At 42.9% G+C, this 16,787-nt stretch overlaps 1 protein-coding gene across 2 annotated transcripts in view; it reads right to left on the bottom strand.

Moving 5' to 3' along the window:
• The window catches only part of IMMP1L (inner mitochondrial membrane peptidase subunit 1), a 40,282-nt gene that overhangs the window by 12,561 nt on the left and 10,934 nt on the right, over positions 1-16,787 (bottom strand). For both annotated transcript variants that reach the window (XM_032226369.1, XM_032226378.1), the window contains exons 2-4: positions 2,957-3,088; positions 1,684-1,772; positions 525-651 (exon numbers count right to left, since the gene is read on the bottom strand). In XM_032226369.1, coding sequence (XP_032082260.1) covers positions 525-651; positions 1,684-1,772; positions 2,957-3,061 — 321 coding nt within the window. In that variant the 5' untranslated portion in view covers positions 3,062-3,088. The remainder of the gene's footprint in view (positions 1-524; positions 652-1,683; positions 1,773-2,956; positions 3,089-16,787) is intronic.

Here is a 16,787-nt window from a genome sequence, read left to right as displayed (position 1 = left end):
TATTAAGATGTTTCACATTGTCATTAAGATTGTAACTAGTGCAAAACAGTGCTGGTGCGAGATTGTTCCTGTTCCTGTTTTTTTTCCACTACAGTATCTATTGTATTTCAGTTCTTTTCTGAGAAGTTCAAAAGAAGCTTTGCAAAAGGCTAATAACTTTAGGGAGAAAAATGCAGGAAATTACTTTATGGCAGGGGTGTCAAACTCAAGGCTTGAGTTTGAAGGGTGCTTAGATCTGGCCCACGAACATCCTAGAAACAGCAAAGGACCAGCCCACGGTGACTCTCTCAGCGAAAATGGAGCTCGTGAGGACTCCATTTTCACTGGCAGAGGGCTGCAGGACTTTGAGCTGGCCATACCCACCCTGGCTACGCCCATTCATCCCTCCCTGAGGTCAAACACAACCCTGATGCAACCCTCAATGAAATCGAGTTTGACACCCCTGCTTTATGGTATATGAAATTTAATTAAACAAAAATGCCACTACAATACATGAAAGATTTAAAAGCAAAATTAATACTTACATAACTGTGGGTCTTTATAAAATCTGAGGGATTGCTTGTACAGACTTTTTCTCCTTCCAGGCCCATTACTCTTTTACAAATATTTGTTTTGGGGTCAGCTGGGTTTTTTGCAATGACAATATCACCTCTACGGAAAGGCCATAAGGAAAAGTCAGCATCTAGCAATTTGTTAAGTGAAAAACATAATTTAAAATTCACCTAAGTCAGATATGTGGTTATTCTAATGTAGCCCACATCCTCCAGGTACTTCAGATTATTTTGCTTTTAGTCTACTGAGCAAGAGAATTCCAGGGCTGCAGTAGAGGAGAGATGGGAAGATAGTTGTTTTTATCTGCCAACTAAAAGATTAGATCAGCAGCCCCCAACCTTTGCCACTTTGCAGCCTAGCTAGTGGGGGAAGAAGAGGCTGGCTCGTGCCCGCCCACAGATCAACTAGCAGTTCTGGCTAGCCACTCATGCAGCCCAATTCCGAATAGGCCATGGCCCAGTAGTGGGTCATGGCCTGGGGGTTGGTGACCCTGTACTAGATAAAATATCCTTCCTTTTTTGGTAGGCAGTAATAATTCCATAAGCATATGGAGACTTTGGCAAGAAGTAACTTTTACTTAAAATGCAAACAAACCTAAGGTGACTTCTAGGGCATAGGCTTATACCTGGAAACACAACTATTTCATTTTAATAGTTACTTTTAAGTCTTGTGGTTCACCACAAGCTACAGTATGTTTGAATTGTTGTCCAACAGCAATAAGTATCTGATTGTAATTGCTTGGCTTAATGCATGCAATCCAGATTTTTATCATAGTGTTTAGCATTATGCACACATTCGGTACTCCATAAACTACTAATAAAATAGTATTTGGATAACAAAGAAATGGTATTTACATTTCTGGAGATAACTGCATTCTGACTTTGCATCCTGATGATAATCTCTAGCTATCCATTACAAAGAAAGACAAGATGACCTTTAAATAAGCACTATGAAAGTATAAGGAAGAAAGCTTCCACCATCCATAAATGTTACTCTTTTAATTTTTGTAGAATGAAGATGTGAAAGCGTATGAATAATAATAATATGGAAAATGATAAAGGAAGCCACAAGTTCCTTAACAAAAAGCATATAAATACTTATTCAGGTAAACTATAAAAAATTAGAACATACTTCTGAATACGATAAAAGTGGCTGCTAACATTCTCTGAAAAAACAATATCAGAATTTTGAATTGTAGGCTCCATTGAAGGTCCTGTACACTAAAGAAGCAAACAAAGAAAGTAAGTTAAGTTTTCCAAATTATTTCAAAGACTCCAAAGTATACTTGTTAGCAGCTAAGAGTTCATGGAAAACAATGTCATTAATTTAAACTAATGTTACTAACAATATACAGTGGTACCTTGACTGCTTTTAAACTCATCAAATTTGGTATTTAATGCATTTTGACGCAAAACATTTTTTCTTGGTACTCATTTATTTAGTACTCAATGTGCAAACTAGAAGTGTCAGCTGCCTCATGACCAATACATTATTCCTTATTGGGAAAATGTGTTTGGTAGTCGTTTCTGGTATTTGTGCCTTTCAGAACCAATTAACAAGTACCAAGGTACCACTGTAATGCAAGAGCTTATAGAACTGTATTTTCAATTATGCCATTTAAATATTAGTATTTATGGATTTTGATTCCAAAGTTCTTGGGCTTTTACTAGAGATATTGCTAGAGTTTACAAATCTGCAATGAGCTTTGACAACTATACAAGAAAACCGTTATGTAACCTAACATATTACTTTAACACGAATCCATGCTAGAAATTGACCCTTTACTTCTTCTTCTCATCCCTTACATCCCGCAAATGAGATAGAGATATCAGGGTACTGCCAAACAAGCTAACAGTAAACAGCCCAAAGAACCATCAAGACCACTCCCACCAACAGTGACAAGGCAAGCTGCTAGAACAGGGGTGTCAAACTCAATTGCGTCGCAGGCCGTATCATGACGTAAAGTAATGTTTGTTTCCTTCGTGGAGGCAGGGTGGGCGTGACTTCCATGGGCCGTATCCGGCCGGTGGCCCACCAGTTTGACAGGCCTGTGCTAGAACATAAAATGAGAGCAAACCCCACTCCCTACTAGCACTGACAATGTTACCTAATTCTGCTAATGAAACATCTGCAAGAAAACAATCAAGCTCAGAGAGTAGCAAGGACCCTTCTATTGGTTCTTTTGGGATATTTTTTCATCTTCCTACATAGTTTAGTCTTCATACTAAGCTAAGTTTCTCATATCACTATTCTGTTTTAGTTTCTGAGCTGAGGCCATATCAGAAAGATGCTGCCATCTGCTGAGATTATTGATACAAAGATGTTAATGTTAGTAGACTCAAAAGTAACAAATTGAAAACTAACATATACTTGTTTGAATCAAAATTAGTTTCTTTTAACTTACCATCACAATTCCTCCAAGATATTCAAAAACACAATGGGCTATGCACCCATACTGAATGGTATACCCCAGAAGTCGGAAAGTCTTTCCAATTACATCTTGCAACATAACAGTATAATAGGTGTGCAGTTGGTCCTAGTTTAAAAAAAAGCACACTAATTATTCATTTTTACAGAGATGTGTATATCACATTTATATTACCAGCAACGCTTAAGGTATTTCTATTATAAATTACTGTATATTCAATCAAAATGCAATAGTTTGGTCTAGAGTTTAAAGCACCAAGCTAGAAACTGTGAGTTCTAGTCCTGCCTTACGCATGAAAATCCATAAGAACAAAGAGTATCTAACACCAGATATAAACCAGGGCCAACAAAGTCATTTCAGTCTTCAATAATCAAATAATATTTTAACTACACTGAAATGTATTTTAGAATGAGATGTCACCATACAGTGTTTTCTCATGTTGGTTCTTTTTTTTTTTTTTTTTGGCTATGATTTTTAGATTTTTAGATTTAGATTTTATTAATATTTGTAGGCCGCCCTTTTCCCTGAGGGGACTCAGGGCGGCTCACATAAAATCAGGGAAGGGAATACAAACAGTAACATAGACACATATAATAAAAGTAATAAGCAACATACATTCATCATTCGGGAGGGGCGGCTATCCTTGTCCCCAGGCCTGACGGGCTAGGGCTTTTTAATTCTTGTTTTATGCCCATTTGAGTATCTCTGTGACTATGTGGACGTTCCTTATAAATTAATTTAGTACATTTAGTTTTAAATTCAACTGTTTTTGTTTTGACTTACAGGTAGTCTTTTCTCATATTAAAGTATGATTCCATCAAATGACTAGAATATTTTTTTATCATAGTATGGTATGGTATTACATTCCTAGTTTATTCATTAATCACATCAAACCAGGGGTACATGTAAATGTGTGTGGAATGATTGTTTAATTTATGTTTAATTTAAGCAAAGAAAATTTGTCAGGAGATCAATTATTATCACAGGACAATTGGAATGAAACACTATAAAGTTAACTATTGGCAGATATAATAATAAAGTCTTCCTTTAATTTTATTTATTTACTTATTTATTTCTCCTCCATATGGATATCCCTTCGCTTGTGTGTTCTGTTAAGGTTGGAAGTTATGCTGGAGGTATACCACAAGATACCGTGTTTCCCCGAAAATATGACATGTCCTGAAAATAAGGCCAAACCTGATTTTTGGGGTGGACCTAAATATATGCCCTCCCCTGAAAATGAGCCTTAGTAAAGGGGTGGACGTAGCCAGCACAGGAGGCCCTTCCTTTCCCCAGTCAGCTAATGGCAGCTGGGCCCCTTAATTGCGAACCTCGGATCAGCTGAGCTGATTGGGAGCTGCTACTCATTCTATCTCTCCCCAGTGTTCTTGGCGCTCACCCGCCTCCTATTCATCCATCCCCTCGCCTGCAAAGTCCTGCCCTGCTTGCAAGAGAGCAGCCACCCGGCCTCTCTTGCCACGTGGTGCCCACCCAGCAGCCGAACAGAGCACCACTCACTGACTGAGCGGTAGCCCAGGATCACAACATTTGATGGACCAATTCAGTGCTTGTTGTTAAAACATATCCAAGTGTAAGGGCGGTTCAGATCATGAATTGTTGGTAGTAAAGATTAAAAACAAACTGCACCATCAAAACGGCAGTGCCTCCAAAGTCTGATGTCACCAAAATTCCTACTACATTTACAATTGAGGTGAAAAATTGGTTTCAATTACTGGACACTGCTGAGAAGACTTCTGATCAACTGTGGCAAGAAATTCAATTGACCATTATTGGAATTGCAGAACAACACATACAATACAATAATACAATAATACAATAGCAGAGTTGGAAGGGACCTTGGGGGTCTTCTAGTCCAACCCCCTGCCTAGGCATGAAACCCTATACCATTTCAGACAGATGGCTATCCAACATCTTCTTAAAGACATACAGTGTTGGGGCATTCACAACTTCTGGAGGCAAGCTGTTCCACTGATTAATTGTTCTGTCAGGAAATTTCTCCTCAGTTCTAAGTTGCTTCTCTCCTTGATTAGTTTCCACCCATTGCTTCTTGTTCTACCCTCAGGTGCCTTGGAGAATAGTTTGACTCCCTCTTCTTTGTGGCAACCCCCTGAGATATTGGAACACTGCTATTCTGTCTCCCCTAATCCTTCTTTCTCTTAAACTAAACATACCCAGTTCCTGTAACCGTTCTTCATATGTTTTAGTCTCCAGTACCATACAGGAAGCCAGAGAAAAAGGTTAACAACAAGACTCCAGGTGCTGACACCCTGCAACATTACTGAGACCTGTATCATCCAAAGTCATTAGAGACCTGTGCCAGAAAATTTGGGAAACCAACACATGGCCACAGGATTGGAAACTCTCAGTGTTCATTCCATTACCAAAAAAGGGTGACTCTAAAGATTGCTCCAATTACCACACAATTAATCTCATCTCTCACATCAACAAGATTCTGCTTAAAATTATAAAACAACGTCTAGCACCAACCATCAAAAGGGAATTGCCAGATGACCAAGATGGCTTCCAAAGAGGTTGTGGTACCTACAATTGTGTTGCAAATGTGCACCAATCTTGGAAATATTTTTAAAAAATCATTTACATGTCTTTCATCAACTACAAGGAAGCTTTCAATTGTACTGGTCAAAAGCTATGGAGAGCTCTACAAGACCGGGGAGTGGGGGGGGGGGGTACCAGCACATCTTATCAAGTTGGTGAAACACTGTACACAAATCAGGAAGCCACTGTGTGAACACCATATGGAGACCCCAATTGGTTTAAGATAGAAGTGTGATAAGGTTGCATTCTCTCCTCTTTCTTATTCAAACTGTATGCCAAAACATCACGAGGAAGCTATATCTCAAAGAATAAAAAATCAGGGTAAAGATTAGAGGAAGAAACATCAACAATCTTTGATATATTAATGATACAACTTTCTTCTCAGAAACCAAAGAAGGCCTAGAGCATCTGATTAATAAAATCAAAGAAGAAAGTGAGAATTTTGGTCTCTTTCTGAAAATCAAAAAGACCAAGTTCATGACCACTGCAATGGAATGGAAACATCAAAATAGAAGCTGATGGTACAGCAATAGAATGCATGAAAAAATTCACTTTCCTGGAGTCACAGATCACTCAAAGTGGTGATGGCATCCCAGAAATAAAACATTGGATTGCACTGGGTCACACAGCAATGATGAACATAAGCCAAATATGGAAAAGCAAGGACCAAATGTAGGTTAATCCAGTGTTTTTAAACCACTGTGCCGCGGCACACTAGTGTGCCGTGACATAGTGTAAGGTGTGCCGTGGGAAAAACACTTTATATATATCGTATTTTCACCCATATAACCCGCGGGTTATATGCGTTTTTTACATGCACAGCACCCCCCTGCGGGGTATAAAAGTGGACGGCGTATACGTAAAATATTTTACACAGATTAACTAAAGGGAGAGCTTGGGACCACCACTTTCCTCGCGGCAGTGGGCTGGCTCGGCGGCTCGGGCTCCTTTTCTCCCTTTTCCTGCTTGGGTTTCGGGACGCCTTCGTGAAAACCCCGCTATGGGCGAAGCGACCAGGAAGAAGCAGGAGGTGAGAGGAAGCGCAGGCGGTGCTCGGCAGCCCGGATTCTGCAGCTCCTCGCCTTCTCTGGGCTTGGAAGTCCGGCAGGAAGGGAAGGGGAGGAGGCGGCGGCGCGGCTGTGGCTCCATTTTCACACACACACACCCTCCCTTCTTCTGCTTTGCTCTGTGAAAGGGCTTCACTGCCGAAGCATTTTGGTGTTTGTTTTTTTTTTTTAAAAAACCGTCCCTTTCTCTCTCCAGTTAACAGGGCCAACCCAAGCGGTGCATTTTATCTGGGAGACGACACACACACACACACACACACACACACGACACGTGCGGCAGGAGGAGCAGCGTCCTCCGCGCTCTCGGCTGCCACAAACGCCACGCAACGAGGGAATCTCCTTTGGGGGGGGGTGTGAGACGCTGACAGAAAAAGGGCAAGCAGTGGCCGCGTGAGGCCTCTGCCGCTTCCTCGCTCTGCCAACTGGCTGGGTGTCGAGAAGGTGCCAAAGAGGAAGAGATCAAATGAATCACCCGAACAATAACAAAGGAGCGGAGAAAGCACCAGATCCTCCCCCCTTCACGAGAGGGAGAAAATATCCGTTTCTGGCTTCTTTTTTTGCTCCCTCATGCATCGCTTTAATGTCGGCGGAAGGCTGTCCCAAGAGAGGACGAGCTGTGGCTTAGGTGAAACGGTTAAACTTCTGGTACCTCTACGCGAGCCCATCTCCTGCCCGGAGCTTGTCACGCTTCCCTTCTCTTTATAGGAAGAGTACATTGAAGGGAGGGAAGGAAGGACGCGGGAGAATCGGGATCGTTTGTAGGTGAAGCGTCGGTGTGGGAGAGGAGAGAAAGGTTAAAATGTTTTTGAAATATAAAAAGAATCCTTTGTGGGCAAACTTAAAGCTGCTGGGCTGCACGGCCTTGCTGTAAATTGAGGGCATGTTTTGCCTTTATTTATTTTGCCGCCTCCCCTTCCCTTCCTCGGAGGGGAACGCTCGGAGCAAAAGGGACCCCCGCCTCGTTAAAGCCACATCTGACGCTTCACCTACAAACGATCCCGATTCTCCCGCGTCCTTCCTTCCCTCCCTTCAGAGCGAGGAAGCGGCAGAGGCGACGACGGCGCCTCCAAACTTGTTTATCCCCTTTTATAGTTCCCCGAGCCACAGTTTCGCAAACGCTCGGAGCAAAAGGGGCCCCCGCCTCGTTAAAGAGCCGGATGCGGCGAGGTTCAGGCGGACGGCATTAACGACCGTTGCCCTTCTTCTGCCCTCAGCCCCGAGCCCTTCGGTTTAAAAAAAACAAAACCGCTCGGCGACTAAGAGCCTCTCAGATACGGCGGGGCTCGAAGTGCCTCCCGTGAGGAACGGTAGATGCTCTCTCCTCCCCAGCCCCCCAGCTGCACACTTTCCTGTGTGTGTGTCATCTCCCAGATAAAATGCACCGCTTGGGTTGGCCCTGTTAACTGGAGAGAGAAAGGGACGGTTTTTTTTTTTTAACCAAAATGCTTCGGCAGTGAAGCCCTTTCACAGAGCAAAGCAGAAGAAGGGAGGGTGTGTGTGTGTGAAAACGGAGCCACAGCCGCGCCGCCGCCTCCTCCCGTTCCCTTCCTGCCGGACTTCCAAGCCCAGAGAAGGCGAGGAGCTGCAGAATCCGGGCTTCCTCTCACCTCCTGCTTCTTCCTGGTCGCTTCGCCCATAGCCAGGGGCGGGGTTTTCACGAAGGCGTCCCGAAACCCAAGCATTTTTTTTTTCCTATTGAATTTCAAGATCTCTCCCTTGAGTTGAGTTCCTCCAACCCCTCCCCAGCTCGCCCAGGCTTTCTCCTCCGATTGGTTTTAATGGGTAGGTCCGATGGAATAGCGCTAATGTAATGTTTGCCGATGGCTTACTCGTTGCGGGTTATATAAGTGGGCGGGGTATACGGGAAACATTTTACACGATCTTGAAAACCTGCAGGTTATTCGCGTGGGCGGGTTATTTGCATGGGCGGGTTATATGGGTGAAAATACGGTAATCAATATAGGCACAGAGTTAAATTTTTTTAACATTTTCTAATGGTAGTGTGCCTCGTGATTTTTTTCATGAAAAAAGTGTGCCTTTGCACAAAAAAGGTTGAAAAACACTGGGTTAATCCACTCTATTGCGTTCCCCCCAGCTATCTATGGTTTTGAAAATTGGATTTAAAAAAAAGCAAGATAGAAAGAAAATTGACTCTGAGCTTTGATTCTGGAGAAGGCTTTATGTATTCCTTGGACAGCAAAGGCGATCAACAAGTACTGGAGCACATAACACTAGGCATGTTTCTGAATGAAAAAAAAATCATAAAACTGCATCTCACTTATTTTGGTCATGCCATGCCAGTTCATTGGGGAAAGCAATTATGTTTGGAAGCGTTATCAGTAAAAAGAAACCAGGTGACCTAGGTCATTGTTTTCAGTGCTGTTGTAACTTTGAATAGTTACTAAATGAACTGCTATAAGTCAAGGATTACCTGTATTTTTAAAAAAATCTCATTTTCTTGTATAGTCACAGTTTCTTATTTTCTACTTTGAAAAACACATGCACACATACTTAGCTATTACTTTTCTGGGTAACCAACATTATACAAACTGCAGAAAAAGAGTAAGAACTGGACAAGAAACCATGCCTTCTCTAATGTAGTGTCTGCTTTCTGGAGCATCATACGATGTAAGATTTATGATGCATCAATCCTGCAGCATTTTGTTCAGTCCTTAAAAACCTGGGTATGGGTATGTGGTCTGCAGATCAGGTGAACCCATCAATATTACTACTATTAGAAATAAATTCCACAGCTTAATTATGTAGTGTGTGTGTTTGTGTTTCTTATGTTATTAATCTCTCAAAATTTCAGAAATCTCCAAATAGAAGAATGAAAAGAGCAATGAATTTATTATATCTGTTGTAGAATAAGATGGAAAAATCACATGAAAGTAGTGTTTGTACATGACTGAAATACAATGCGATCTTGTTAGTACATGCATAAGAAATTACAAGGATTGTACGCTAGATTGGGAATTATTTTTAAAGTCCTGGGAGAAATTAGTGAAAAAATAGTTCTGTACTGTTGTGAAGAAAATTCTATGCAAGGGACCATAAAGTCAGTAAAACTAGTTCTGCACAAGCATCAGAAGCTTGAATAATCAGACGGAAACTTTTTAGTTCACTTTTCAAATCTACTTCAAAAAGCTCAGAAATCTTCTAGAATTAACACTCATATCAGCTTTTTGATGTGCAGTTATCTGTTGTAGTTAGAACTCTTAAGTAGTATAAATTAATTTAACAATGTAACAATTTTTTTTACCATTCAAGAAAAGATTGTGTAGCATTAAATGTTCACACTAATGCACACTAATTCAGAAAATCAAGTCAGCTTTGCAAAAAGAAGTGTTGTGCTACATAGTCTGCACTCTTTCAATGGAATACCCTAAGAATTGAAATAGATGTGGGAATCTAAACAAACTGAATTAAGGTAAACTATTTTAACTACAGTACTTGTGGATTTAAATTAGCAAGCCAACGTTAACATTTTCTTGTAAAAAACTATTTACACACTCTTATTATAAAACTGTATTAATTTATTAACTGAACAGTAAACCATCTATTCACAGATAGCCTAATACATTTATTAGGTGCCTTTCACAAATATTAACTGGCGTTAAAAAAAAATCTAAAAATGTGTCTGGACTATTCAGATATGAATATGAGTTCACTAACTCGCAAGTTTAATTTGTGTTCTAATACCATTCAAATGACACGTCCACTATATTCACCATACCACATAACTATTCTCTCATCCCTGAGAACAGTTGTACAAAATGGCAATTTGTACATGCAAAGATCCTTTCCCCCATAACTGAAATCTTTCCTAATTAAAAATTATTGCTGTTATGTTCTATCTCACTATCCTGTCTTTATCACATAGATTAAAAAAAAATACTTCAGAAAAGCTATTCTCAACAAAAGGTTTTGTTGTACAACACATAGTTTAGCTACATTGTAATTCTGGAGCAATATAACATATAAGTGTATCTTCATTACCTGATTCACAAACACCACCACCCCCGGTTTATAAAATTAATCACAGCTAGAAGAGAAATCACTGTGAACTCCATGAATTACATCCAAGAGATGGGAAAGGATTAGTTCAGAGTTGCTGCCAGTTATAACGCCAGGTGGCTTTTTTTGCAGTGAAGGTGTTAGTGATAATCTCATTACACTGGTACTAAATCTTGCAGACATCAAAATTATCACCAAGGTTCCTTTTCATCCCATCCTTTCCAAATGACTGGAAGTCGCTTCACCTGAAAGAAGTCAAATCCACATGCAGCTGCTATTTTAGCAGCCAGCAGACTCCCTGAGAATTTCAATCGTGATCCAATTTCGCTGTGCTGGTGGCCCCTATTCCCTGTCCAATAATACAGCTGTTAAAAATCCTACAGCTACAAATCTAGTTTAATCCTACCAGGGACCTCATGTTGGTCCTGTCTTCCAAAAAGGCAGCAGGTTCTGCTGTCTATTTCGGCTAGTGTCTGGGGAATACCCTTTAATTCCCAGTCCTACTTAGAAGAATAAGCTAAGGATCACAAAACATGACCTTAAAAACCCTGATATGACTATATTCTGACCCAGAGGCATTCATTCTAGGTGAAGATTAGAACTTTGCATAATAAGATTACACAGCAAGTGAATGATATCAAGGGACTATCCATATGCAGCCACCTGGTTTTCTATAGACAGCTTGTGCTGTGCAATATGCAGTGCAGACGGAATAGAGCTTTGCCTTTTACTTGAAGTAAAATGGATTCACATAAATTAGTTGGCCATTTCCAGATTCCTAAATCCCCATTACATCTTTCATTGACAGCTCCTCTGAGGATAGCACAATCATTATTCCTTTTTATTGTTAGTTCCTAAAACAATAGCATTTTCTAAGTGAAATACACATAGATTGTGTGTGGAAATTAACATCTTGTTTGCTGTAATCTTGGATTACAACTGACAGGGCATGTCAACTGTGTGTCCCCAAAAAGAAATCCATGCAGAAAATTATTTATGCATCCAAAAGCCTGTTACAGTTCAACAAATAAACAATACAAGAATCTTATTCTGACATGATAGGGCCATTCATGCAGGTAAAGGAACACAATGTATGCATCTATTTAATATATATTTATACAATCAATATGAATTTAACCTATTAATAATGTTTTACTCAGGTTTTCTATGAACATCAAGATTTACCAAGCATGTTATTTATTATGAATAATTTAGGTAGGTTGTTCTCCTTAGGATAACTCCATATTTCAAATAAAGTCCATTTTTAAAAATAAATTTCAACTGAAACCAATGACACAGATAGCTATATCTATTATTCCATTTTAATATTCATAGGAATTATATTTTTGAAAACATCTAACACATTTGTAGGGGATGTAAAATCTGAATTCTGAATTTATAAAACAAAAAATATGCAGAGAAAAACATCAGACAGAGAATAGACTGTTCCATATATAGTTATGAAAATTGAATGTTTATTAAAAGACCTAATAGGCTGAATTTAGAAGATCAATTTGGTGTGGTAATTAAGGCTAGAAACTGGGAGACTGTGAATTCTAATCCTGCCTTAGGCACTAAGTCAGGTGGGTAACTTTGGGCCAGTCACTCTCTCTCAGTCTTAGGAAGGAAGCAATGGCAAACCACTTCCAAAAATGTTGCCATGAACACTTCAGGGACTTTTCTAGGCCTGAGTTCCCAACATTTCTGGCTTTGTGGACTGGCAGTGGTGGGAGAGGGAATGGTTTCATTTGAGTGGCCAGCAAGCGCATACACAGTTCCAATTGTGTGAGTAGCGGTCACATGCGCCCACCGTTCATGCAAATGGAGCATATGGTGCAAGTGGGGATGCATGCATGAACTTTTTCCCACCACTTCTGCAGCCCAATTCCAAACGGCTCACAGCTCAGAAATGGGCCACAGCCTAGGGGTTAGGGACCCCTGTTCTAGGCAGTTGCCATGAGTCAACATTAACTTGGAGATACAAAAAAAGGAGGGGGGGAGAAAGCTGCATTTATGCCCAAAGACAAAACATTAACCCATATTGCCTTCAAAAGCTGAAGAAACATATAGCAATAGCAATAGCAGTTAGACTTATATACCGCTTCATAGGGCTTTCAGCCCTCTCTAAGCGATTTACAGAGTCAGCATATCGCCAACAATCCGGGTCCTCATTTTACCCACCTCGGAAGGATGGAAGGCTGAGTCAACCCTGAACCGGTGAGATTTGAACAGCCGAACTGCTGAACTGCAGTCAGCTGAAGTAGCCTGCAGTGCCACCTCATATATACAATCTCCTGAGGAATTTACTGAATGTTTTTGGGAAGCAAAATTATATCCTCCTCAAAAATAAACTATATTTTTAATGAGTTGCTAATGAGTTTTTTTTTATGGTATGTTGCCTTAAACAGTTTTTTTTTTTTTTGCATTGCTTACTAAAATTCTTAATGTAAATGAACCCATATCGGTACTACTGTATCACTAAGAATGTAATTAATATTCTCTAAAAAACACAATGATTTTCCAAATGAAAATAACTGAAAAGGCAGAAACTCAGAAATCTGTAATTCTAAAAATATTGTACTTCTATTTGTGGAGAGAGCTAGGGATGGAGGTACCATTTTTATTCTGAAATTATCTTTCTTATTCTATTGTTCCAAAAAATACTTAAAGAAATATGGTTCCTGGCAGTGTTATTGAATAGCTCTTTTCATAATTTAAATTCCCACAATCTAAATTATTCAGAAATCACTCACATCTGAAACTAACTCAAACACCTTAATTTGAAGAAGAGCAAGTTAGAGAATGCATAGTAGCTTGTACGTCCAGATAACTAAAGAAGCATTTAAGCTGGTCCAAGCTCCTTTAAAGAATGTGTTTCATGTACCCTCCCACATTAGTTTGAAATATCTCTTTAAAATGCTTAGCAGAGCTCTAAGAAAAAGTTCCTATACTCATAAGAACATCCTGAATGATCTTCCAATTGGGATCAAATCAGATCTAATATTGCAGAATTTTTTTGATCAAGCTGTGACTATATGCAAGTATCTTCAATCAATACAAAACCTAAGCAATCAGGAATTTTCCAGAACGGGTTTGCAGGATGGTCCAGAGATGGTATTATCACAGCCAATTGGGTGGGTTGACTGGGTTGAAGCTGAAGCCACGCCTCCTCTCCTCCGACTCCAGTTTCAATCCAGTCTGGCCAAAGAGAGGTTGTAAATTCTTGACTCCTGATCTGATTCAACATTTCTGGACCATCCTTGACTCAACTTGCTTCCTTCTCACAAGGAAACCGTTCCTTCACTTCCCAGTAAGTCCCTGCTATTAGCTGTGGTTTTTCCAGCTACTTGAGGGTTAAATCTCAGGGCTTGAAGGCTCTGGTGGCTGGGTCGTTGTCCCGGTGGCTGTTTTGGCCGGTGACCACATGGAGCCCTGAGAGGGCAGATTGGCGCCGGTGGAGGCTAAAGGGCTCTGGTTTCCAGCCCGACAGCCCAGAAGCCTAAAAGGAGACTGTGCCTCGCAGCAGCAGCAGCAGGAAGCCCCAGGAGCAGCAGAGGTGGCTGGGAAGCAGCGCAGCAGCAGCAGACTCCCTGAGAAGCTGCAGCAACCCTGAAACGTGCCCCGGTGGTGTTTTAAAATTCGGGGCGCATGACGAAAGGAGTGAGGAACTTGCCATTCTAGCTGCAGAGGTGGGGGTGAAGAGCAAATCACAGGAAGCATGAGGAGTGGTCGCAAGTAGTTGCATGATGGCGGGTAGATCCCCTTCCCCCCATGTCTCCTGGGGAGGGGACTTCCACCAGGCAGCGTCCCACTGCCTCTTCCAGGAGGCTTAAAGCCTCGGCTGACACTCGCCCTTCCCGTGCCAGCCAAAGAGACGAAGCTAGGAGGCACAGGGCCTTGGTGAGAACTTTTTCCAGGGCAGAGGGGTTGAGGGCTCTGCAGGGCAGGATCAGTCCCTCCCCCTCCAGGTCCAGGTCACCCCTAGGAGGCCCTTTCAGGCAGGAATCTCCCCCTAGGTCACCAGATTTCTTGAGGGAGTGCAGTGGGGGGGTTGCCCATTCCGCTCCCCTTTTCATTGAGGATTTTGACCAGGTAGATAACCAGCCTGGATTTCTATCCCTAGAGACTCGGCTGGGAGGTAGAGATCCATCCAGGCCAACCCTGGCACCTACCCCCAGCCATAGTCAGGTGCCTGGGGCATCCAGCTGGGACTCCTTGGATATGGAGGATCTAACTGTGGGTCTTCAGAACCTCATTGAAAGAGCCATTGCATCGGTGTGGCTGCAAGCATGCAGCGCCAGGGGCCTCGCTCTGCCTCTCAGTGTGAGGTCACAGTCCCCAGCTCTTCATCAGCCCAGCCATGGGGCCCTTCCCAGCCAGTCTGCCCCCCTGGGTCCCTGTCCTTGGCAAGTGAAGGTCTGTCCTGAGGACAAGGCACAGTGTGATCCAGATCTCTCTGAGGATGAGAAGCAACTGAAGCCTGAACCTCCAGCCTTCATGGGATTGTTCCCTCCTAACTTGTTCCGGTCCCTCCTACGCAAGGCGTGTGCCACTGCTCAGGTGGGGGGGACGAGGGGCCAAGGCAGGTGAGCCAGCAAGGAAGCCCCAGGGCATGGTCTATTCCAAGCCCAAAGAGGTTAAGGAGGAGATTCCTGCTCCCGACCTTTTCCTGGAAGTAGTTAAGAGACAGTGGGAGACACCTGGGGCTTTCCCCACCCCAGGCAGCAATGACAGACAGTTCTATAACATCGAACCTGATTTCTCCCAAGCATTGCAGATGCCTTCTGTGGATCCACCGGTGGTGGCTTTCGCTGCCCCAGCTTCGCTGGTACCCAAGAATGTGGCAGACAACCTGAAGGCAGAGGACAGGAAAGCGGAGATAATCCTCAGGAAGACCTTCCAGTCGTCGGCTCGGGCAATTAAGGTGGCGGCCTCTGCCTCCTTTTTAAACTGTACGGCCATCCTTTGGATGGAGCAGATTCAGGTGCGCATTCCACCGGAGGACGTACGCCTACACCAGGACATCAACAAATTAGTGGCGGTTGCTCAGTTCTCAGCTGACGCTACCTTAAATGCCATGAAGTTTGCTTCCAGGGCTATGGCATCATCTGTCGCGATGCCTCCTGTGGCTCCGTGGCTGGCAGGAGGACAACGAGGCGAAGTGGCAACTACCGACAGCTGCCTACATAGGGGGTTCCCTCTTTGGAACCTTGACCCCATCCTGGTGGAGGATAAGAACAAGAAGAAGGCACTTCCAACATCGACCAAGAAGGCGGAGCAGAGGTCCACACCCTATTATCGCAGGTCAGCACAGCGACCACAGGAACAGGACATCCACCAGAGCAGGTACCCAAGGGGCAGGGCAGATACGGGATTCAATAGGGACAGACCCCACTTCCAGCCTCAGGGCAAACGGCCCTTTCGAAAAGGGGGTGGTTGCCCCTTCCCCCGGGGCAAGGAAGTCACCCGCAACCCCACCCATTGGTGGCCGCCTAGCTCTGTTCAAAGATGCCTGGGCAGAGATATCCATGGATGCCTGGGTCCTGAGTACGGTGACCTATGGTCTCCATCTGGAATTTCTTTCCTTTCCCCCCAATTGTTTCCAGGTGTTCTCCCCGGCCAAGAACGTTGACAAGCGCCAGCAGATGCGGCAGGCCATCCAGCACCTGCTCGACATTGCAGCCATAGAGAGAGTCCCTGAGGACCAGGTGGGCAAGGGGTTTTATTCAAACCTGTTCCTAGTGCCAAAATCATCGGGGGGATGGAGAGCCATTTTAGACCTAAAGCTCCTAAACCAATTCTTATTGTATAGACGTTTTAAGATAGCTTCCCTTAAGTCCATTCTGGCAGGGATCCGGGAGGGGGACTACGTGGCTTCTATTGATCTCACGGAGGTGTACCTGCACATCCCCATCCTCCCCGAGCAAAAGCGTTTTCTGCGTTTCTCCTTCTTAGGGCTTCACTACCAGTACAGGGCTCTACCGTTTGGGTTGGCTTCGGCCCCCAGGACCTTTACCAAGATGGTAGCGGCCACCCATCTGAGGGAGATTCCCATCAGGCTTTTCTACTACCTGGATGACATCCTTGTCCAGGGTGCGTCTCCTGCTCAGATTAGGTCAGACCTTCAGCAGGTCATTGACACCCTC

Source organism: Thamnophis elegans, chromosome 1 (genome assembly GCF_009769535.1).
Source record: "Thamnophis elegans isolate rThaEle1 chromosome 1, rThaEle1.pri, whole genome shotgun sequence".
Taxonomy (NCBI): Eukaryota; Metazoa; Chordata; class Lepidosauria; order Squamata; family Colubridae; genus Thamnophis; species Thamnophis elegans.
The sequence above is the reverse complement of the archived record's forward strand: the minus strand, read 5'-3'. Positions and strand labels throughout refer to the sequence as shown.